Genomic DNA, 25,115 nt, shown 5'->3' on the forward strand with positions numbered 1-25,115 from the left:
GTTCATTTTATTGATTTGTACGCTATACCAATTTACTTAACACTAGCTGATTCTGTTTGTTCTTGCATTCTTGGTTCTCAGGGATATATTTTTATATTATTCACATGAAATATTTCTTATTTGGGGAAATAGATGTCTATTGACATAAACTTTCCTCCCAGTGTTCTTATTTCTATATTCTGTAATTTTGATATGCTGTGTTTCAATTTTTTTGAGACAAGGTTTCTCTACTTAGTGCTGGCTGAACTGAACCAGCAGTTCTCTGGTCCTATTTCCCTTGGGCTTACATTTGCAGACTTTAAATGACTAATGACATTAATAGTCCTACTTACAGCTGGCAACAATTTGTCCCACTGAAAGCCTGAGTAGTAATTAGAACATGATGAACTATATCCTCAAATCATGCTTATGTTTCACAGAAAATATCATATTCTTAGAACTGTTTTCTCATTTTAGAAAAAGGATTGATTTTAATATGAATATGTAGATTTTAAACTCAAAGAAGTGTTGTGTTTAATAATGAAACATTACAACTTCTCTTTATTTTCCCAGGTGTTTTTTATAAATGCTCTTTCTATTTTTGAGATTATAATAGAATTGCATCATTTCCCCCTTCTCTTTCCTACCTCCAAACTCTCCAATATACTCCTCCTTGTTCTCTTTCAAATTCATGACATCTATTTAAATTAATTGGTGGTGGTGATGGTGGTGGTGGTGGTGGTGGTGGTGGTGGTGGTGTGTGTGTGTATATATTGTTCATTTCATATAGTTTTTGTATGAATATTTTCAGGACAAACCAATTGGTGTGCTGTCCCTGGAAAACACTATTTCTGTCCCTTTTAGCACTGCTTTCTTTCTTTCATTTTGTTTATTTATTTATTTATTTACACTCCAGATTTTATTCCCCTCCCAGTCTACCCTCTGACTGTTACACATCCCATACCCCCTCCCGTCCCCCTGTCTCCACAAGGATGTCCCCACTATCCACCACCCACCACCCACCCCACCAGACCTCTAAATTCCCTGGGGCCTCCGGAAGGTTAGGTGCATTTTTTCTGACTGAACCCAAACTAGGAAGTCCTCTGCTGTATATGTTTTGCAGGCCTCATATCAGCTGATGTGTGCTGCCTGGTTGGTGGTCCAGTGTTTGAGAGATCTCTGTGGTCCAGGATAATTGAGACTGCTGGTACTCCTACAGGATCACCCTTCTCCTCAGCTTCTTCCAGCTTTTCCCTAATTCAACCACAGGGGTTAGCCATTTCTGTCCATTGATTGGGTGTAAATATCTGCATCTGACTCTTTCAGCTGCTTGTTGGGACTTTCATAGGACATTATAGGTCCCGTTTTATGAGCACTCCATAGCCTCAGTAATAGTGTCAGGCCTTGAGAGCTCCCCTTGAGCTGGATCCCATTTTGGGTCTGTCACTGGACCTTCTTTTCTCAGACTCCTCTCCATTTCCATCCCGTAATTCTTTCAGATAGGAACAATTATGGGTTGGAGTTTTGACTATAGGATGGCAATTCCCTCTCTCATTTGATACCCTGTCTTTCTGCTGGAGGTGGGCTCTATAAGTTCCTTGTCCCTATTGTTAGACATTTCATCTAAGGACCCTCCCTTTTTAGTCCTGAGAGTCTCTCATCTCCCAGGTCTCTGGTGCATTCTGGAGGGTCCCCCACATCAACCTCCTATCTCTTGAAGAGATTTCTTCTGGCCATCAGGGCTTCAGTCCTTTTCCCTCACCCAATATAAGATCAGTTTCCCCTCTTCCCCTCCCCCTGTCCACTTTTCCTCCCTGGTCCCTCCCTGCCCGCTTGTGATTGCTTTCTTATCCCTCTCAAGTGGCACTGATGCTTCCACACATGGGTCCTTCAGCTTGTTGACCATTTTGAGGTCTGTGGACTGTATCTTGGGTGTTTTGTACTTTTTTTAATAATATCCATTTCTTAGTTACTACATACCGTGCATGTCCTTTTAGGTCTGGGTAACCTCACTCAGGATGGTATTTTCTAGTTCTATCCATTTGCCTGCAAAATTCAGGATGTCCTCATTCTTAATAGCTGAGTAGTATTCCATTGTGTAAATGAATCACATTTTCTATATCCATTCTTCTATCATGGGACATCTTGGTTGTCTCCAGCTTTTGGCTATCACAAACAAGGCCACTATGAACATAGTGTAACACATGCCCCTGTAGCATGGAGAGGCATCTTTTGGGTATATTCCCAAGAATGGAATAGCTGAGTTTTCAGGTAGACCTATTTCCAATTTTCTGAGGAACCTCAGTTGATTTCCAGAGTGGTTGTACCACTTTTCAATCCCACCAGCAATGGAGGAGCATTTCTTTTTCTCCATATCCTCTCCAACATGTGTTGTCACCTTAGGTTTTTATCTGATTGGTGTAAGGTGGAATCTCGGGGTCATTTTGATCACTAAGGACTATAAACATTTCTTTAGTTGCTTGCTTCTCAGCCATTCAAGATTCCTCTGTTGTGAATTCTCAGATTAGTTCTATACCCCATTTTTTGATTGGGTTGTTTGTTTTTTGGTGGTTAGCTTCTTGAGTTCTTTATATATTTTGAATATTAGCCCTCTATCGAGTTTGGAGCTAGTGAAGGATTTTTTTTCCCAATCTGTAAGTTGCTGATTTGTCTTATTGACTACGTTCTTTGCCTTACAGAAGCTTTCCAGTTTCCTGTGGTTCTTTGTGTAAAGTTGATACCTTGTGTATTTTCCTAGTTTTCTATGAGACTGTGTTTCCTAGTAAAGTCCAAAGCTAGCCCTGTTGTATCAAATAACCCAAGCCTCCAAGGTCGTTTTAAGACTAGAATGTTCTCCCTCTTCGTGTGAGTCTTCATGTAGTAACAGAATTAGAATTCTGTTGGTATAAGTCTTCTACACTATAAATGAATTAAGGACATATATCCTTTTCTTTGAGTGAGGAGAAACACTAGCATAATGAATGTCACCAAGTTAACAGTCTGACTGGCATTTCTGCCTGTGTGTTTTGGCTCACTACAAACCAGCTGCATGGTCTGATATTTCATACTAGATGAACCTGATAGAAACCTTTGGAGACAAGTATCAATTAAAGGTAAAATGAAGCCCTGTATGTTCCAATATAGGTAGCCTGTGATCTATTAAAATTTTATTGCTCAAAATTTGGAGTAAATATGGCTCCATATACCAACCATATCTGAGAAACTGTCTCTAACCAATTTCTTCACAAATATTATAGACTACAATATATTCTGTAGGGGCTACCACTTGAGATTTACAGAAGCCCCAAAAGAGATAATAGTACCAAATCTCAAAAGCTCCTGCAAAAGTGTTTTGTAGGTAAGGTTAAAGTTCTGAATGACAGAAGAACAATGAGGGGAATAAGGAAACACCAGCATCACCAAATGATAAAATTTAGCCTCACATATAGACAATAGTCAGGGCCTCCTATTTTGGTAGCTGAGAAATGTCCATAGTTAGATATTCTTGCTATAGGCAAAATTGAACTTAAGATATGGATCAGGAGACAAACACAATTTGGAATACACACACACAGTGTGTTCTACAAAATAACTGGTCTATAGTCTACACAGATATCCATCTGATAAAATTTAAAGGGAGAGTTGGAAATAGCTTCATGTAATGGATTGCATGCCATGTTGTGCACGATTAGAGGCAGAGTTCCGTTTAGCTACAAGAAGAATTTTATTAAGACAGTTGGTAATTCATTTGCTTATTCATTAGTTTATTTATTGATTTGTGTGTATGTTCATGTTCTTAGGTGCTGTGGTGAATGTAAGGAGGATAGAAGAAAGCCTATGACAGTCACTTCTCTCTTTCCATTATGTGAGTCCCAGGGATTTCATTTGGGTCCATCAGTCTTGGTGGCAAGTGCCTTTATTTTCTGAACCATCTCTCTCTGGCACTTAAAATTATCTCTTTAAATTAATTATGCACTTAAAACATATAAGCATATAAGCATGGGAAAATAAATATGTATTTTGCACAAACACAAATAATTGCAATTAAACAGCCTACCATTTCATCATTTTTCTTATTAAAGTTCACTTCATAGAAAATTGGAATCCTGTGTGGTATGATGCATTGTGTCACTAGTGTGTATGTATAAATGAGGCAATTGTCTTAGTTTAGTTAAGTAGGTCAAAAGTCCTAGCCAATTTCCCCTTATAATCAGACTTCCCATATGTTAACAGAGAAGGGTCTTTGGCAACTCAGCTTTTAACATTTTTTTCTCAATATAAACAACCAGGAGGAGGGTTCTGAACCTTTGTGAAGGATGTTTGTACATGTAAAAACTGAGTTCAAAATATCATATACATAATGAGGTCAAAGTTCAAAATAAGTAACCAAACACAAACAATGTGTATAGTGTGATTCCTGGAAAATAGCACAAATTTTGTAAATTTTAGGTATGGCTGATACACATAAATCTTTAAAGAAAATATCAAAATTCTACTCCAAATGTGTCAGAAAACATGTTGCTTTAAAAACTGAAATTATTTGCTTCTATAAAGCAGTCTATCAAATAATTTACTAAATCTATCACTATCATGAATCTTAACAGGGATCTTATGTTCTAAAGAGAACATAGACAATAAAAGCAGTTCAAACTTTTAGTCATAACTTTTGCCATCAAAAGTATATTATGTATGGCTGAGAGATTTAAAGTCACATAAAATAACTTTAAACTTTTATCACATGCATGTATATATTTGGTTATTTATTTGGTTATTTATCTATTGGTTTGTGTGTATGTGCATATGCTCAGGTGCCATGGTACACCTAAGAGTGAACTGGTAAAGGGGTAATCAGTTCATGTTCACTATACAAAATGTATCATTACTAAGCTAACTAAAAGATCAGTCCTTTTGCATGATTACTTTTTTCTTAATTTTGTTGTTATCTGAACATTTAAGATCTTCCCTTTTACAAAATTTCAAGTATGCAGTACATATGATCAACTATATGCCATGGTATAGACTCTGGAAATTATTAGTCTGTCATAATAAATCTCCACATTCCAGACACTTTCTGTTTACTTATTCCATAATATCCATCAGCCTGTCTCTGCTCCTGTAAGCATGACTGTTTTGTATTCCACATATAAATTGCTTTGTGTGCTGTCTTCCTATTATGGCTTATATTACTCAGCTACTGTCCTCAAGGCTCATCCTTTCCATGAATGATGAGAGTTCTCACTTAAGGACTCTTAAAGCACAGTACAGCCTTAGCATCTGAGAGTTGTGGCATCCAGATGAGGGACAAGTACACTGATTCTATGTTTTTACTGTTTTTATGGCTTCTACCTCTACTATTTTCTAGTATATTTATTTTACAAAATTATGACACTCAAAATTCTATATGTAATGTAAATTGGCAAGAGTCTAATAGTATTTAAATATTTAACGGCTACAAAAATTAACCAAGACAAAAATAAAACAAGATATGGTGATGTAACTATAAATACAGATCAGGTCAATGCAATCCATAAAGGTTTCATTCATTAATCTATTACTTATTCATTGGTCCTGCTGTGCATTATACCTGTCCATGTACAGTGATAAAGAAGATATTGCAGAAGTTATGTTATGGCATTGAATTTTATTAATAGTTCAACCACTTAGTTCATTGGCATTTTTAGGAAGTGTTTTTAAAATAAGGGAAGGTAGCATCACAATTTAGAAGATACGAATCATAAGAAGACAACATCACAGATAACTTCATTGTAGAAGACTCACTTATTTGTGTCCTGAAATAATTTTTCTTTTCCACAGCTTCTTCATAGCATTTGTCATCTCTGAGTTTCTCAGAGTATATATCAAGGGGTTCATCATGGGGGTAATGACCGTGTAAAACACACTCAACATTTTGTCTATGGGGAAAGTTTTGGCAGGTCGTGCATACATGAAAATACAGGGAACAAAGAATGAAACAACTACAGTGATGTGAGAGCCACAGGTAGAGAGAGCTTTCCACCTCCCTTCCTGATTAAGGTTCTTTAGAGAGTACAGGATGACGCCATAAGAAATGAGTAACAGCAGAAACACAACCATGCAGATAAGTCCTCCATTGGCCATCACTAAGAGGCCAATGACATAGGTGTCAATACAAACAAGTTTCAGTAAGGGGTACATGTCACACATAAAATGATCAATTATATTCGGACCACGGAATGGGAGTCCATAAATAGTACTGAGCTGAATGACTGAGTGCAAAAATCCTCCAATCCAAGATAATATCAACAGCACAGCACAAACCCATTGCCTCATGATAGTTGAATAATGCAAGGGCTTACATATGGCCACATAACGGTCATAGGCCATCACCAGGAGAAGAAAAACCTCTGATCCACCAAAAAAGTGTTCTGTGAAGAGTTGAATCATACAAAGTTTAAAGGATATTGTATTTTGACCAAAGAACAAATCTGAAATCAATTTGGGAGAAATGGATGACGAATAAATGATATCCACAAATGACAGGCTAGCAAGAAAGAAATACATTGGTGAGCCCAGGCTGTTACTGATAGTTACAGTCATAACAATGAGCAGATTTCCCACCATGGTCAAAATATAGGAGAGCAAGAAAAGAACAAAAAGTCCTTTCTGCACCTTTGGATTCTCTGAAAGCCCCAAGAGGACAAAGTAGGTTACATTGTTCCTTGGTTCCATTTACTTTTATTGGTTCTGATTTCACATGTGAGAGGACATTACCTACAAAACAAACAGAATATCGTTAGAGTATTATGATATCAGTGCTTCCTTATTCATCTATATAAATATACAAATAGAGAGAGGGGAGAAAGAGAGAAAGACAGAGAGGGATGGGGGAAGGAGGAAGGGAGAAAGGAGGAAGGGAGAGAGAGACAGAGAGAGAAAGAAAGAGAGAGAGAGATGTGTGTGAAGATCCCTCTTATTTCCCTGTGGATTTCCAAGTCATTTAAGGCAAGGTTCCATGCCCTAAGTAATTTGATGCATAATGGTGGGGTCAGTCATTAAAGCCTGGCTTCATAAGCACCATCGCAAACATTTATTTATGCTCTGCCATAGAGTCACAGTATTGGGAATTCTAAATCTACCACGAACTGGAAAACTTCTCAGAGGAAGCAAGTTTATACAAGTTTAAAAGAAAAGTAGAGATAACAGAGAACAGAAAGGAGATTCCATGAGTAGGTTTCCCTTATGTTAAGTCACAAAATAGACTTTTGACACTTAGGGTGATTTGTATATTCAAAGAATAATGAACTACAAATATAAGACAATAAATATGTTCATTTTTATGAGATCTCAGGCACAATTACCTTAACATCATGGTTCTGAGACATGTTGTTCAAGGTGTGTGTGTGTGTGTGTGTGTGTGTGTGTGTTGTACATTCTGTAGCCTTCATTTTCGTTTTGAAACCCTTAGCTACAGTCACCTTTCCATGTCCATTCTTCTACAAGCAAGCAGTCTTTCTTCAAAAGAGCTCCAGGTTTTTTTGGTTGCTTTTTGGTTGTTTTATTTTGTTTTGTTTTGTCTTGTTTTATTTTGTTTTAATCATGAGTCCTAACAATCTTCTGTCATCTACCCATGATCCAATCTTAAAGCTACTTCTACAGCTTTATATATTTATTGCAGCGAAACTTTTTTCTTCAAATCTAAACATGAATCATTTTCTTTTATATTTCATTTTAAATACAAATTTTAAAATGCAACATGATTCCACTGATATAAAACTCAGAAATGGCTAAATTAAGATTGCATAGACAGATTAGATGTTAGTAAATTGTTAAAAATTATATCAAAGACATAGAATAATAGTTTCAATTAAATAATATAGAATTAGGTGGTAAATAGATGGCTCAGCAGTTGAGAGCAGTCACTGTTCTTCCCAAGAACTCAAGTTATCTCACTTCAAACACAGGTATGCAAGAATATGACATTATAATTAGGAAGAGGAATTCTTAGGGATTTTATTCTGATAATTTTGTGGTGTTTAGAAATATTTGCTTTATAGCATTTCATTAAACTTTTCATTCTTTTTCTGTTATTATTATTAAACTTTATAACTATTGAACTATAAACAAATGTTTTCAGAATACACTAAAATATCAATACCTTTACATGGACCAATGACTCTTTCTCTTTTTGCTGTATTTCCTAGAAGTTTTTCATTATCTGATGCCATTATTATATTGCCGTATTTGCTAATCCTCAGTAATATGCGATCAGCATTTAGCTTGTTGCATGTTACATTGATGACCTAGTTATTACAAATCCTATATAAAGAGCCTGGAGATGTTTAAGCAGAAATTGGGATTATCCATTCCCCTTGCTCATTGCACATGTATTAAACAGTCACTGAGACTAGGTTATGAAATAAATTTATTTCTGAAAAATGATGAACCTTTGATATATAAATTGATTGATTTATTTTTATTTGTGAAAAAAATTGTGATTCAAGTATGCTTTTCCTTTTAAGTAGCTGTTATCAAGTGCAAATAATATATTTAAAATACTAAACATTTACATTTAGCTGAATGTGTAGCAATTAATTTTTATGTGTCATTTTATGTTCCCTGGGAAATACAGGGGGGAAAAAAGAGCAATGCTTTTTAGTACCTAAATCATCATCATCCTTTGGCAAGAATTTCTGTTAAAAGGAAAAGAAAATTAAAAGAAACACAAACTGGGATTTGTTAAGTTCTGCATGCTAGAAAATCAAAATCAAGTAGAGATGGTGATAGGATCTTCAGCAGACCATTATGAAACCATCTGATCCATTTGTCTCTCTGGTATATCCACCAATAACTTTGCATTCATATAGTTCTTTCCCTGTACCAAAATTTTTACTTGTTTTTCACAAGTCTCATGTAGCCTAAATTGTTCCCAAACTTGCTATGTGTCTGAGAATGGACTTGAACTCAAGATCCTCCTACATCCTTATGTTCTAGTATTGTAAGAGTGTGCCACCACATTTATCCAAAATTTCCTTTATAATAAAGACATCAAATCATAAAAAATGGTTACGTTCCATAAAACATTAAGCTTGATTATCTGTGACTCTATCACAAAAGAACTTCACATTCTGAAACTTCTGTAAGTTGCCAGGTCAGCATTTTGGTGGAGAAATATTTGACTCAACTGGACAAACCTAGTCAATCAAAGAAGCTCTGCTTAGGAGCTAATCACCTGAAAAAGAGTTTTTGATTACTGTGAAAAGAGGAGAACCTAGCATAACTGTCTTCTAAAAGGCTTAATCCAGCAGTTGATAAAAACAGAAGCACAGACCCACAGCTAATCATCAGGAGGAGGTCTGGAACTCTTGTGGAACAGTGGGGGATAAAAATAAGCAAGCAGAAGGGAACAAGGATACATAAGAAGGCTTACAGAGTTAACTAACCAGAACCCTGGAGCTGGGCTGGACCCACACACATTTGTAGCAGATGCACAACTTGGTTTTCATGTGAATCCCTTAACAACTGAAGAAGGCATTTGTTTCTGACTGCTCCCTGCCATTGGATCACCTCCCCCCAGCTGGACTGCCTGAATGAACCTCAATAGGAAAGGATGTGCTTAGTCCTGCTGAAACTTCATGTCCCAGGTTGGAGTGCTGCACAATGGGAAGTAATAGTGAGAGGGATGTGTAAGGGTGGGAGGAGAGGAGGGAGAGGATACTGTGATTAGGATTAAAGTGAATGAATGAATAAATAAATAAATAAATAAATAAATATGAAAAAAGAAAAAAAGGCCTCAAAGTATACATATATGGAATGAATAATAACAAAACTGTGATAATTCATGTGATACAATGTGTGACCCAAACTAATCCATTCTCATATGTCTAACAAAGTCACTGAGAAGTCCATTTAGCATCTTAGTATCCTTCCTTTCCCAACATAAATAAATGTGTAAAGTACTCCAAAGTAGCACATCTCACTGTTCTCTCTCCTGATGTATATATTTCTAATTATATATCTATTGAGTATTAGCAAAAGGAAATCTGAAATTTTTTAGATGAATCCATTTGCTCCAGGTTTTCTCTACTGAAATAATGCTGTTCTCTTTAGTATATGTCAATACAAATTCTATAACTATCCTCTACACCTTTGTTATTTTTATATTACTTATTCATCAGTTTAAGAAATCCCATTGCTCTCCTTGTTCATTTATTCCTTTCTATAGACTAATTTCAGAGACTGGAAACATGTAAATACTGTACAGTCTGCAATGCACAACAAATGGCCATAGGTACACTTATTACATGATGATGATCAAGATAGACTTGCATATATCACAAAGAGTCAATGTCTTATATAGGCTCAAGGTTTATACCAGGGGCTCATATCTAAAGGCAGGAGCTTTTGTATTGGCTGAGGAATCACTTTCAGCATAAGTCTTCTACTTTTCAAGTTGGAAATATAACTTTAAAGACATAAAATAAGTCCTAACAATTTCCTTGGTTTTCTAAAACTGTATTCATTATATATCACACGTAATCAGCCAGTAACTGTATGGGTGCAGAAGTTTACTTGTCATATTAATTATAATAAACTTGATTAATATAACTGTGTAATTAAATGTATTCAGTTATAAAGTCTGATTTGTACTACTAATAGCTAAAATCTTACCTTTTGAGAGTTTCTCTGCAGTTTGAAGGACTTTTTATTTCATACTAGAAATCTTCTTACATCCAGTATGCACATAGAAGCCAAAAAGCCAAATTGGTTCTTGATATTTTTCAAACAATGTGGCTTGTTTTATGGACTTCTAAATATTTCAAAAATCATTGTCTTCATTATAGAACAACTTCAAAGAAGTTACATAATGTAAATGATTAATATTTTATATTAGAATAACAACAGACATTCAATTAAACCTTGTATTCACATAATAAAAATAGCAGCTAATCTTCATAACAAGGAATATTTTTCTCTCTTAATTTATTTCTAGTAACTTCAATAAAGAATTCCCCTCCAGAGTTTTAACCTACCTCCACTTCTGTGTTGATATAAACAAATACATACACTTGAAACTTGGAAAAATCATTCTTGTGAGTTTTTTAAATCATAAGTTAGGCCAAATAAATCATTTCTTAGCAATTATGTCAGTTACAAAGAGGGCTGCACATTCTGTCTGGCAGGTGCAAAGATCACTGGATGGTTTTATATCTGACAACTGCACTCATTGACTATAGTGTCTGGAGCATGTCCAAGACTGACTCTTAATGAAATTCACTGTGATTTCAAGTATTATGACAGAAAAGAATTAGATAAACTGTGATTAAGATCATTATAAAAGTCATTTTAAGCTGCAATTCATAAGTGAGATATGAATAATCTATTTGGGCAGCTCCAACATTGTAAAAGACTTAGTATACACCTCAGTAGAGCATTAGGTAAGCCAATACAATGCCTTGGATTAAATTCCCAGCACTGAAGGATAAATAATGGAAGAAAAACAGTAGAAAGTGATGAACTAGAAGAGAGGAAAGAAATGGAAGGGAAAATGCAAGAGGGGGGAAAAAGAAGAAATAAGAGAAATGTTTCAGACCGCTTGGAGGATTTGGTTTTTATACTTTTAATTGGTTTACAAACTAGTAAGTTTCCTGATGATGTTTCCATATGGGTTTTTGTCACTGTTGGTTTTCCTCAGACTCTTTTTCTCTTCATCTCCCTGCTTCTCGTTCCTGAGCCCTACTTAAACCACTTTTCCTCCTTTGACTATCATACCACATGAATTCCCCTACACTCCCTAATCACTCCTCCATTGAAGACTGCTTCCCCACCATTTCTTGGCTCGTTTCTAGTTTCCTGGGATCTGCTCATGTTCATTCCCATGTATACACATCTATAAATATCAGAAGCTAATCCATGCATATAAAAGAAACCACTTGATGCTTGTCTTTCAGAGCATAAGTCACCTTATTGTATTTTCCAGTTCAGTCCATCTTCCTGAAAGTTGCATAATTACATTTTTCTTTGTGTTTAAATAAAACTTCATTGTGTGTATATGCCATATTTTCACTATCCATTCATCCATCGATGAACATCTGACCTGCTTCCATTTCCTTGCTCGCTTTTTAAAGGAAAAATTTTAAAGAAAGTAAACATCAACAGATATGATCAGGTTAGGACAGCTCTCTCTCTTTTTTTATCTTTTTTTTAATATCTTTTTTTAAATATCTTCTTCATTTACATTGCCAATGGTAAAACCTTTCCCAATTTCCCCCCTCCCCAACAATTGCCTACCCTTCCTCCCACCCATGCCTCGATGTATATGCCCCTCTACCCGACACACTCCCACCACTACCCCAACTCTCCCCCCTGTCCGTTTCCCTTTGTTGGGGCCTCTATTGAGCCTTTACCTGACCAAAGACCACTCCTCTCATGGATGCCCAACAAGGCATTTCTCTGCCACATTTTTGGCTGGAACTATGTGTACCCCTTGGTTGATGGTTCAGTCCCTGGGAGTCCCAACCCATAAGTTGTAACCCGTTTGAGGAGTTGAATGACCCCCAAGGTCACCTAATAGCATCAGAATTATCAAATATTTACATGATTATTCACAACACAGCAAAATTACAGTTTTCAGAAGTAGCAATAATTATAGTTAGGGGTCAGCACAACATAAGAAACTATATTAAAAGATCTTAGTATTAGGAAAGTTGCGGACAAAAAAAAAGATTAAAAAAAAATATGCCCGGTGGTGGGGGCACACACCTTTAATCCCAGCACTTGGGAGACAGAGGCAGGTGGATTTCTTAGTTTGAGACCAGCCTGGTCTACAGAGTGAGTTCCAGGTCAGCCAGGGCTACACACAGAAACCCTGTCTCAAAAATAAACAAAAAAAAAAAAAAAGGAAAGTTGAGGACCACTGGCTCAGGAAAAGTGAACTGGTGTGGCACAGAAGATATTCACTGTTGTGAAACTATTCTTTATGATACTATCTATGGTAGTAGATATGTATCATGATAATTTTTTTCAAGGCCACAAAAGTATACCACCACAAATGAGTACCAATGTAAGCTATGAATCATGAATGAAAATAATGTTATTATGAACTAATCCATTAATTTAAAGCCTAACCATTGTGATATTGGATACAGACATTGGGTACTATGGTTTGAATGATCCCTAAATTTCATGTACTAGAAACTGCAGCACACTTGAGAAGTGAGAGTGTTACAAGTCAATGAATGAATAAATGCTCTGAAACCTAGAATTGCATTGTGAATGGGTTCCTAATAAAAGCAAGAAAGAACATGTAACACAAGTCATTATGATAACACTATATAATGTAGATGAACCCTTTATATTATGCCAGAGACACAGAATGTTATTGTTATTTATTGTTGTTATGTCATTATTGTTTGGATTTGGGGTTTTTTGTTTTGTTTTGTTTTTGCCTTTTTTTAAAAAAAGTGTAAATGACTTGGAAGCTGATTGTCTGTATTTGGATCTTATTTTAATCTCTGGAACTCAAATCAGAAAACCCACACCCATTCAGATTCATGTCTGTGAGTACACATTCATGGTCTCAGCACTAACGACACATTCTCCAGAAACCCTACTCTACCATATGTCCCTCAGCAAGTAATTTCTGGAAGTTCACTTCACTCTGTGATTCTAACCCTCCTAGTAGCTTCATAGGCAAATGTGTTGCACATGATAAACCACTCCTGTGTAAAATGCTACAGGTGATCCTGTGTCATTAAATAAGAACTATGGCTGCTAAGCAAAACTTAGCTTAATGTATCCATTTTAATTTATTAGCAAGAATCAAAAGCGGTCATTGTAATACATAAGAAGATCTCTTTTTAAAATAAGTTTATTCTCAAGTGTCAAATGACATGATGGTCATTTATTTAGTAACTATACTATACCAAGTCCAGGTGTTAGAAAAGTGGTAGTGTATGAAGCAGTGCTTCCCCTTTTACAGAATTGATAAACCATATAAGATACTTGGATAGTTAAATGTTATTGAGAAAATATTAAAGTCGTTCTTCATTAAATAATGAAGAGTGGCTGTACGTGAGCGTCCCAGGGACACTAAGGAAGTAGATCCTAACTACAGAATAGAGTTCAGAATACAGCCTTATAGTCCACATTTCGTGAAGAATTGAAAGTTTGCAACTGTCATCAGTTTTGCTATGAAAAGAGTAGCTCAATAAATTATTTAATAATATATTTTAATCAGTGTATATGATTTCTCAAAGTATAAACATAGAGCATTTGCTTTAATACTTCCAGAAAAATATACTACAAATGAAGGTATATCTGTCAACAACAGCCCTTCAGCTTTAAACTACTGGAGCTATGTTCTTGGACTATATTCTACAATTAGAACCCTAATCAACTTTGATAGTACATTGAGGTTGTCAAGCAAATGAGCAATGGATAAATTTAAGGAGGATATTTTTATAATCATATTTAAAGCACATCATTTTTAAAAAAAAACTTAACATATTAACAACACACTTTAGCATAGGCTATTCACTTAATTCAGACTCTTAAGAGTGATGTTTTTTCCTCTAAACCATTTGAAATATAGTTAATTTATGTTATGTGATTCATTCTTTCTCAATTTAAATCAACTTTGACACAGAGCTTCTTCATAGCATGTTTCACCTCAGCATTTCTGAGGGTATAGATTAAGGGGTTTAGCATAGGAGTTATCATGGTATAAAATACAGCCACCGCTTTATCAATAGAGAAGGTTATCACTGGGCGCAAATACACAAATATGCAAGGTACAAAGAATAAAATGACCACAGTAATGTGAGAGACACAGGTGGAGAGGGCTTTGCGCCTTCCCTCCTTGCTGTGAGATTTCAGAGCAACGAGGATGATTATATAAGAGATCATTAGAAGCAGAAAGTTTAACAGGCAGATAAAGCCACTGTTGGCAGCAACAAAGAGGCCCAGGTTGTGTGTGTCCATACAGACAAGTTTCAGCAAAGGTGTCAGGTCACACATAAAGTGGTCTATGACATTGGGACCACAGAAAGGCAGCCAGACCATGAAGAGGATCTGAATGGTTGCATGAATAAAACCTCCAGCCCAGGCCACCCCCACCAAGAGGCCACACACAAATCTGTTCATAATGGTCGTGTAGTGCAGGGGTTTACAGATGGCCACATAGCGGTCGTAAGCCATCACTGTGAGAAGAATAATTTCAGCAGCCCCAAAAAAATGCTCAGCAAAGACTTGAGTCATGCATCCACTGAAAGAAATGGTTTTCCTCACAGAGAGAGAGTCAGCCAGCATCTTAGGAGTCATGGATGAGGAGCAACAGCCATCTATCAGAGACAGGAAAGAGAGGAAGAAGTACATCGGGGATCCCAGGGCCCTGCTGCTGCTGATGGTGATCATGATAAGCAAGTTGCCAGCCAAGGTGAGCAGATAGATGATGAAAAATATGACAAATGAAAATATCTGAAGCTCCATGCTCTGTGTCAAGCCCACGAGGATGAATTCGGTGATATTATTCATCTTCTCTATCGATTCAGCTCATCTGGCAGAGGAGTGTCCTAAAAATAAATGACATGCTCACATTTTTAAACCCTGGCTGCCTCCTTTCTTTAAGCATGCTCGGGTAGGAGGCCCTACACTCACACACATTTGGAAACCACTCAGTGGACTTAGTGGGTAATTAAAAAAGTAGTAAGTGCATAAAGCTGGGAGTGAAACCTGCTGAGAAGGATATGGAAGAGACTAGGGGTAAGGAGATACACATGATCAGATTTCATTGTGTACATATATGAAATTCTCAAGAAAAAATTTTGAAAAAACTACATTGTTATAATAACTACTTCATTTTTCACATTGCACATGTTACAGTGAAAATATGCTTATTTTACTTATAATTTCCTCATATGTTTTTGATTTTTATATCTATAAAAGTTATTTTTAAAGTCAAAAAAGCATACTATCATTCATAAAAATTTAAAAAACCAGTTCATGGTGTAGCCACATATTAACACATAAAAGCTACATGAAAAACCATGAATTTTACCTAAAAGTGTGTGAACATATGAGAGAAAAATCCATTTTTCTAGTTTTTTGCCTCATAAAAAACTCAGGGACACTCTGAAATTCTTTCATGAGCTTTGCTTATCCAGACGTTTCTTGGTATCTTCAATACACAAGCTCAGAGGCCATGTTAAATATCTGAAATTATCTCATGTTCATCTGTCAACATTTAGCAGTATTGACTTTGAAGAAGAAGGAAAAATCTTACTGCATTCTAGTCACATTTATTTTTAGTATAGTTGTAATAGTGGCCAAAACATAAATACCCAAAGCATTTAATTTAAAAAAGAGGGAAAGAAAAGGGGCACAAAAGAAAGTATGAGGGAGAAAAGAAACAGTAAATTTTAAAATGTATTTAAGAAAAAGAATGGGTGTATAGTTTGGAGTCCTGAATCTATTATTATTAACTACATAAAACTTTATATTTCAGTTTTAACACTATCAACCTAAGGGCAAATATACCTAAATTTAGAATTACTGCAAAAATTAAAATTATGTTTAATTTACTATTATTTTGCTGTATAATTTTCTGTATAGTTGTCATGGAAGTATTAATAGAATTTTTTTTAAAAAAGTCTTTGAATGTATCTGAAGGATAAATATGAAAATATAGCCTAATCAAGGGATGTGACCAAAACAGAAAAGAATAAAAGTCAAAAATAAAGTTCATCATATTAAAAGTAGAAAAGCAGCCTTTACAATAAAAATTTTAAAAAAGCATCCTTTACAATAAAAGTAACTGCCTTATTTTTATGTCTTATGTTGAAGTTATGCATTTCTGGATTCATTTGTTAAAGCCATATGCCAATCTGTAGTACATGCATTTCTTCCACCTTGGTGACTGTGCTAAAGGTGAAGGTTAAGCCAAGTTTACTCTGCAGATAAATGCTTGGCTTGTGTCTGTGCCTACACAGCTGGCCTAGAAACTGTAAAACACTTGAAGGCAGTGCAAGTAATAAGTAATGGATAGGGGACAGAGAAAGAAGAAACGAAGCAAAGAAAACAAAGAGTAAGGACAGAAGAGAGAAAAGGGGAAAATAAAAGTAAGAAAAAGAAAAGAAATGAAGAAAATTATGAGAGAAGGAACAGAGTCATCAGAGAAAAATATTCTTCTATACTGTGTGTGTGTGTGTGTGTGTGTGTGTGTGTGTGTGTGTGTGTGTAGAAGGAGACCAGAGGATTGCTTTGTGGAATAAATTCATGCCTGCCTTCCACTTTACACAAGTTTTCCAGGGATCAAACTCAGGATTCCAGACTTTCATCTTACCAAACAAGATTTTATTCTGAAGTAGATAATATCTCAAGCAACTTTTGTACTTTAAATCCAAAGTTCTATCAAATTCACTTGATAGTTATGGCTGTTAGGATGAACGCCAGAAGGAAACATCAACAAATAAGTATCATAGGTCATTCTAACAGACTAGCAAGGAAAAGGGCTCAGTTTGCACAATTCGATAAATAGTTAAAAACAACAATCTTGCCATCAGTTATAGATGTGAAAATATTTAAAACTTCAAGCATTCTACTTGGTTCACCATTCTATAAGAATTTTCCTCACAGAAAAATATGTGCAGTCAAAGTAATTGTCATGTTGATTTACTGTTTTAAAAATGGTGTTTCTATTTTTAAAAAAATGTGAAATAAAATTTGAAAATAAGGGGAGCGAGATGTATGGTTATCCTACTTACCACCATTGATGCCCTCTGCAGGTGTGAGACTTCTCATTCCAGCCCATGATGCACTGTCTCAGATAATAGATATCGTGACACTGTATAAATACAACTGAATTTTTTATTTTTCTTCATATTTTTGAGACAATTTAATCATATTTTCTCTTTTCTTTATTCCCTCCAGGCCCTCCCATTAAACCCACCCCACTCTTTTAAATTCATGGCCTCTGATTTTGAAAAGACAGAGATTGTTTCCAGCAGCAGTGATCTACTGGTTCTCTGTGAAACTCAGAGAAGTCATAGAATTTACCTACATTTTATCCATTCTTTTGACAAATAGTCATCATTTTTAAATCTAGCAAAGTAACAGGGACTTCCATGTATCAGTAGCTTGTAAAGCATTTCACAGGGTGAGAAGCATCTTCAGCCACTGCTTCCATGCATTCTTTTAGACTCTTATAGCAACCATGGGAACTCAGAGCAGCACAGTTGGTCCCTAAGAGTCAGATTTCTTCCTCTCAGAATTCTAGTTTTAACTATACAGTGTGACTGACAGGAAAGGCACTACCTTTGATGTGGCCTCAACCCAGAATTCCTATCAACCTGCACTGTCAATTGCTTAAATTCTTAGAATATAAATATGTTCATTTTATACTAGAGATAACTCCACCCTGTGCCATTTTCACAGGGGAAGAGCAATTAATTTCAAGTGTCAATGCCAAAAATGTCAACCACTAATCCCATCCTCTTACTATCCCTCTGAAGGTGAGTAAGACTGATTAGGAATTCATCTACAGCACGGAGTTGACAATCAACTTGCAGTCAGAACCTGGATCATTTATCTCCAGTTTTCCTTCAGTGAATGTTATTTAAATAGCTAAATGTGACTGTGATGTGAGTAACCAGCTGTGTTTGGTGAGAGCCCAGTCTGACTTCTCACAGGATAAGCAGGACTAATGATTGTTATTGTGACAGACTGACATGGTCAGCTTGATGGACAATACAGGTCTGGAGAGGGAAAGTAGTAGTGCCATGTGAGGAACTTATAAATAATGGCACAGAAGCAAACTGTCTAAATACCTATATTCATATTCATAGACAAAAGTGGTTCCTGGTCTTCTTTTTCATTAATTAATTAATTAATTAATTAATTAATTAATTAACATCCTGATCCCAGCTCCATCTCTCTCCTCTCCTTCCTGACCCACTTTTACAAATTCCTCCCCCCATTGCCTCCTCTCTTTCTCCTGAGAAAGGAAAGCCCCCTTGGGTACCACCCTTCTCTGGCATGTCTAGTTCCAGCAGAACTAAGTACATCCTCTCTCACTCAGATCTAACCAAGGCCAGTTAGGGGAAAGGAATCCAATGGCAGGCAACAGAGTGAGAGACAGACCCCACTCCAATTCTTAGGAGACCCACATGAAGACCAAGCTACACATCTACTATAAGTGTGTAATGGGGGTCTAGGTCTGGCACTTACATGTTCTTTGGTTGGTGGTACAGTCTCTGTGAGTTCCATGGGTCCAGATTGACACTGTAGTCTTCTTGTGATGTCCTTTTCTTCTCCAGCCTGTTCAATCCTATCCTCCACTCTTCCACAAGACTTCCCAAGCTCTGCCTGATTTTTGGCTATAGGTCTCTTCATCTGTTTCCATTAGCTGCTGGCTGAAGCCTTTCAGGGATCAGATATGCTAGGCTATTGTCTACATATTATAAATATTTTTAAACAACTACAAAATGATGTTTTCTATGGCTTTTTCAAACATTCTTAGTGTTATTTATACCTCCCCTACCTGTACTTATGTATTGCCCTCCTTTCCCTTTCCCAGTTAAATCCATATCCCATTTTCTCATTTTCTCCTTCAAATTATTTTCCTCTCTAAAGTTTCTTCTGTCATTCTCCTACATGATCCCTTCCTATTTCCCTGGTTTCCATGGTTACTCCAGATTATCTAGATATACTGACAGACCGTGTGGTATTTGACTTTCTGAGTCAGGATTACCTCACTTGGAAAAATATTTTTTTTTAGTTCCATATACTTACTTATAAATTTCATTATTACATTTTCTTTAAAGAAGAAAATAATTACATAGTATATATGTACTAGACTTGTTTATTACCAATCCAATAGTTGAAGAGAATTTAGGTTCTTTTCATTTCCTAATTATGTAAGTAAAATGGCAATGAACTTAGGAGGTACCTGTGAGATAAGCTATTGAGTCTTTTGAATATATGCCAAGGAGTCGTGTAGCTAGGTCACATGGTAGATCTACTTTTATCTTTTTGAGTATATCCCATGCTGATCTCCAAAATGACTACAGAAGTTTACAATCCCACCAACACTTAATGAGAGTTCCATTTTCCCATATCCTTGACAGCATTTTTCATAAGTTTTTATTTTATATTTTACTGAAAAAGTTCATACAGTATAGTATGATTACACTTTCCCCTCCCTAATCTCTTTTCATATCATTCCCATTCCTTCATCCTTCTAACACCATGGTGTCTTTCTCTCTCAGGAAAACAAACAGGTAAATCAAAAAGGACAAACAAAGAAAGATTTTTTTAAAAGGAAAGAACTAACAAACAAAAACAATAAAAGAATAAACAAAGAACACAATAAATAAATACACAGACACACACACACAAAATCCATAAAGACACAAAGTTGAGAAGTTTAATATAAATATAAAAGACAAGCAAAGTTAAAATGTTCCCCAAAGCAAAATGAAATAAAAATGATTCGAAAATTATCATCTGATTTATGTTTTCTGTACTCAGTGAGAATTCCTCAAAAATAACTATTTTTTTCTGAGAAGTTGTTAATTGGAGATAGTTTCTTGATTGGTAATGAGATCTCATACCAACTTCAGCATCTGAATGCTGAGATTCTTTCTGGTTTATGCTTGTGCTGGCCCTGAGTGTGCTGTCATGGCCTCTGTGACTTCATATGTGATCAGCGTTGTGACTGAAAGACACTGTTTCCTTGATACTGTCTATCCCCTATGACTCTAATAATCACTTTCACTCCTCCTCCACAGAGTTCTTTGAGTCCTGAAGGGAAAGGCTTGACAAAGATATCAAATTTAGTACTGGGTGTTCTGAGGCATCTCATTCTCTGCCACTTGTCCCATTGTGAGTCTATGTGTTTGCTCCCACCTATTACAGGAGGAAGCTTCTCTTATAATGAGTGAGTGAGACAGGGATCTATGAGTATGGCAGTATGCTATATTCCTTTAACTGAACAATAGTATTTGGTTTTCCTCTAGGCTGATACAGATATTGGAGCCTTTGTTTACTAAAGTATGGTTTCTGGGAGCAGCATTATCTTATCTACTTGTGAAATTCTTTTAAAAAATATGCTACTTGTATGTATGTTTTCACTACTGACTATTTGGTATTGGATAATCCATTGGCGTATTCTTGCCTAGAGAAAATTATTTCTCTTGCTTTCAGCATTCCTTAGTTGTCTGTGGTTCTTTGTATAGGGTTGATTCTTCTGGAAAGACCTATCAGAATTTCACTGAACTTCTCATCAGAGACTCTAAAAGATAGAAGGGCCTGGACAGATATCCTGCAACCTCTACAAAACCACAGATACCAACCTAGACTACTATACCCAGCAAAATTCTCAGTTACTATAGAGGGAGAAAAAAAGATATTTCAAAATAAATCTACATTCAAACAATATCTATCTACAAATCCAGCCCTATAGAAAATAATAGAAGGAAAACTCCAACTCAAGAAGGATAAATATATCAAAGAAAACACAGGAATAAGTAATTCCATACCAGCAAAATCAAGGAAATCACACACAATACACACATACACACACACACACACACAAAATATCAAAATAACATGATATATCAATGACTGGCCATCAATATCTCTCATCATCAATGCATTCAATTCCCCAATTTAAAAAAAAAAACAGGCTAACAGAATGGATTTGAAAAAAGAATCAATCTTTTTGCTACATACAAGAAACATACCACAGCAGCAAAGACAGACACTACCTTCAGTAGTGGCTGGAAAAAGTTTTCCAAGAAAACTAAACTACTGAGCAAGCTAGAGTAGCCATTCTAATAACTAATAAAACATTTTCAAACAAAATTAATCAAAAAAGACAGATAAGAACACTCTATACTCACCAAAGAATAAATCTACCAAGATGATATCTCAATTCCAAACATCTTTGCCCCAAACACAAGGGTATCCACATTTGCTGAAGCTTAAATAGCACATCAAACCCCCACCCATTAATAGTGGGAGACTTCAACACCTGGCTCTCACCTATTGACAGACACCCAGACAAAAACTAAACAGAGAAATAATTAAGATAACATACATTATTAATCAAATGTCTTAATAGACATATATAAAATATTTCACAAAAGCACAAAAGAATAGACCTTTTTCTCGTCTACTCATGGATCCTTCTCCAAAATTGACTATTTATTGGTCTCAAGGAAGGCCTCAACAAATACTAGAAAACTGAAATAACACCTTGTATCTTATCAGACCACCATGGATTAAAGGTGCACTTCAACAAAAACAGAAACACTGGAAATCCTACATACTAATGGAAACAGAACAACTCTTTAAACATTGATGTCTGGATCAGGGAAGAAATAAGAAAGAAATTAAAGACTTCCTAGAATTCAATGGAAATGAAGGCACAAGATAACCAAATTTATGGGACAGAATGAAAGCAGTGCTAAGATGAAAGTTCATAGCACTAAGTTCCTCCATAATTAAACTAGAAAGTTCTCATATCTGTAGTTTAAAAGTACACCTGAAAGCTCTAGAAAAATAAAAAACAAAAACAAACACCAGAAGCAAGCACACCAAAGGGGAGTAAACAGGAAATAATCAAAATCAGGACTGGAATTAATCAATTAGAAACAAAGAAAACAATACAAACAATCAAAGAAACCAAGAGCTTACTCTTTGAGAAAATCAGTAAGATAGACAAACCCTTAGCCAAGATAATCAAGAAACAGATAGACAGTATTCAAATAAACAAAATCAGTAATGAAAAGGGAGATATAACAAATGGATAATTTTCTAGACAGGTACTACTTACCAAAGTTAAGATAAACTTACAAAGATCAGATAAACTATATAAATAGCACCATAACCCCTAAAGAAATAGAAGCAGCCAGTAAAATTCTCTCAACCAAAAATTGTCCAGGGACAGATGGCTTTAGTGTAGAATTCTACCAGATTTTCAAAGAAGAGTTAATACCAATACTCTTCAAACTATTCCACAAAGTAGAACAGAAGGAACACTGCCAACCTCATTCTATAAGACCACAATCTCTCTGATACCTAAACAACACAAAGACTCAACAAAGAAAGAAAATTTCAGATTAATTTCTCTTTTGAACATTGATGCACAAATACTCAATAAAACACCCACACACAGAATGCAGGAACACATCAAAAACATCATCCATCAAGATCAAGGAAGTATCATCTCTGAGATGCAGGGATGAGTCAATATATGAAAATCCATCAATATAAATCACCATATAAACAAACTGGGAAAAATCACATCTATGTCATTAGATGTTGAAAATGCCTTTGATAAAATCCAATACCCCTAATCCAACAAAATCTGGTGTTAAAGGCATTAAAGAAATCAGGGATACAGGGCACATACCTAAACATAATTAAAGCAATATATAGCAAACAATAGCCAACATCAAACTAAATGGAGAGAAACTTAAAGCATTTCCACTAAAATCAGGGATAAGACAAGGCTATCAGGTTTGAGTCCATGGTATTCCAAGTCATCCTTTCTTAGTTGATTAGGTGACTTGGTCTCTTTCATGACCAAATTCACAATATTAGAAATACATATTTAAATCTATATTGACTGAATATATTATATTATTCAGAAAAAGTTACCCATAGAGGCAAGCACTTGTAATCTGAGTTCTACAGAACCTGAGACTTGAGGTGTGAGTGTAAGAACAACCTGACGCATATACAAAGGCACTAGCTCTAAGGGATAACAAAGACCATTCATAAGGAAAATGCAGGTTATACCTACCTCTAAATATGTTTGGGGTCAACAGTTGACTTCATAGCAAATCAGTTTCTCGGCAGAGATTAGCTCCCGTGGAGTTAACATTCCCTGACCCTTCAATTGCTGCTTCCTCTCAAGTGTACCCATTTTTCTTTGGTTTCCTTGTGAGTGACTCAAAACTTATTGCCAACAACAAAAAAAAATTGTCAGATTTCTTTTGCTCTCAGAGGTCATACAATCCTGTGAATATGAGGAATAAGCATTCCATAATAGAATAAAACATGTTAAGGTCAGCTTCAAAGTATTAGGTTTCAAAAAATTGATGGGACAAAACAGTGCAACCATAATAGCACATCGTTCTCTAAGCTACCTTTCTGCCTGGAATTCCCTAATATGCTTTAAATCCGGTTTGCAAGCTCACTTGGGTGTCTCGATCTTGGTAATGGGGAGAGCTCAGCACGCTGGACTTCTGCAGAATATAATGTTAGTTAGCCAGGCCTCAAGGTGACTATTTGATGTATTTGTTAATTTTATGTTGCTATGATAAAAAAAGATAAATTTAAAAATAAAGATATATAAACGACTATAATCAAAACAGACTTTTGGGGTGAGGAGATGATTTTATTTCCATTTATAGCTCCAGAAGAATAGGAGTCTATCATGCCATGGGGAAAATATACAATAAGTCCACAGTCAATATTATGCTAAAGGATGGGGGAGGGGCATACAAAACATGTCCACTACTTCAGAAGCAGGTCAAAGATGTCTATTCTTACTGTTCTTGTTCAATATAGTACTTAAAGTCTAAGCTAGAGCAGTAAAAGAGGCAGAGAAAAAGAGATACAAATAGAAAAAGAAAATGTCCAATTATACTTATTTGCAGATGATATGATTTTATTTATAAAAGACCACCAAAACCCATTAGAAACTAGTGCAACTGATAAAAACCTATTCATCAAAGTAGCAGGATATAAAATTAGCCTTCTGATTTTCCAAAGACAAACATCCCAAGAAAGAAACCAGGGAAATAATATCATTCACAATAACCTGAGAGGGAGAAGAAGGGGGGGGGAGAGGGAGAGAGAGAGAGATCTTGAAATAAATATACTTAAGGAAGTGAAAGACTTGTTTGATGAAAGCTGAGAGAGTTAAAGAAACTGAAGAAGATAAAAGAAAATGGAAAGGCCTTCCATGCTCATTATCAAGATCAGTACTGGGAAAATGGCCATCCTAACAAAAAGAATCTAGAGTTTTAGCTCAAATCCAATGTTCTTTTCTTTTTTACTGATTAGTACATTTTTCTTTTTTTTCCTTTTTTTATGTTTTCTTTTTTTATTCGATATAGTTTTTATTTACATTTCAAATGATTTCCCCCTTT

At 35.6% G+C, this 25,115-nt stretch overlaps 2 protein-coding genes across 2 annotated transcripts; both read right to left on the reverse strand.

Annotated features, from left to right (window-relative positions):
* Positions 1–3,583: 3,583 nt before the first annotated feature.
* On the reverse strand, positions 3,584–6,687 carry LOC127684429 (olfactory receptor 4A47-like). The gene is made up of 2 exons (XM_052181356.1): positions 5,792–6,687; positions 3,584–3,599 (listed from the first exon to the last, which is right to left on the reverse strand). Exons 1-2 carry the CDS (start codon positions 6,685–6,687, stop codon positions 3,584–3,586), a joined length of 912 nt encoding a protein of 303 aa, XP_052037316.1.
* A 7,890-nt stretch (positions 6,688–14,577) lies between these two features.
* Positions 14,578–15,489, reverse strand: LOC127684430 (olfactory receptor 4C46-like). The gene has a single exon (XM_052181357.1). The coding sequence runs from the start codon at positions 15,487–15,489 to the stop codon at positions 14,578–14,580; it is 912 nt and encodes a 303-aa protein (XP_052037317.1).
* Positions 15,490–25,115: the final 9,626 nt, after the last annotated feature.

The sequence above is a fragment of the Apodemus sylvaticus genome, chromosome 5 (assembly GCF_947179515.1).
Source record: "Apodemus sylvaticus chromosome 5, mApoSyl1.1, whole genome shotgun sequence".
NCBI classification, from domain to species: Eukaryota; Metazoa; Chordata; class Mammalia; order Rodentia; family Muridae; genus Apodemus; species Apodemus sylvaticus.

Bases quoted from the DNA above. Each gene is read 5' to 3' on its own strand.
- LOC127684429 (XM_052181356.1), bottom strand. From the start codon at position 6,687: ATGGAACCAAGGAACAATGTAACCTACTTTGTCCTCTTGGGGCTTTCA.
- LOC127684430 (XM_052181357.1), bottom strand. From the start codon at position 15,489: ATGAATAATATCACCGAATTCATCCTCGTGGGCTTGACACAGAGCATG.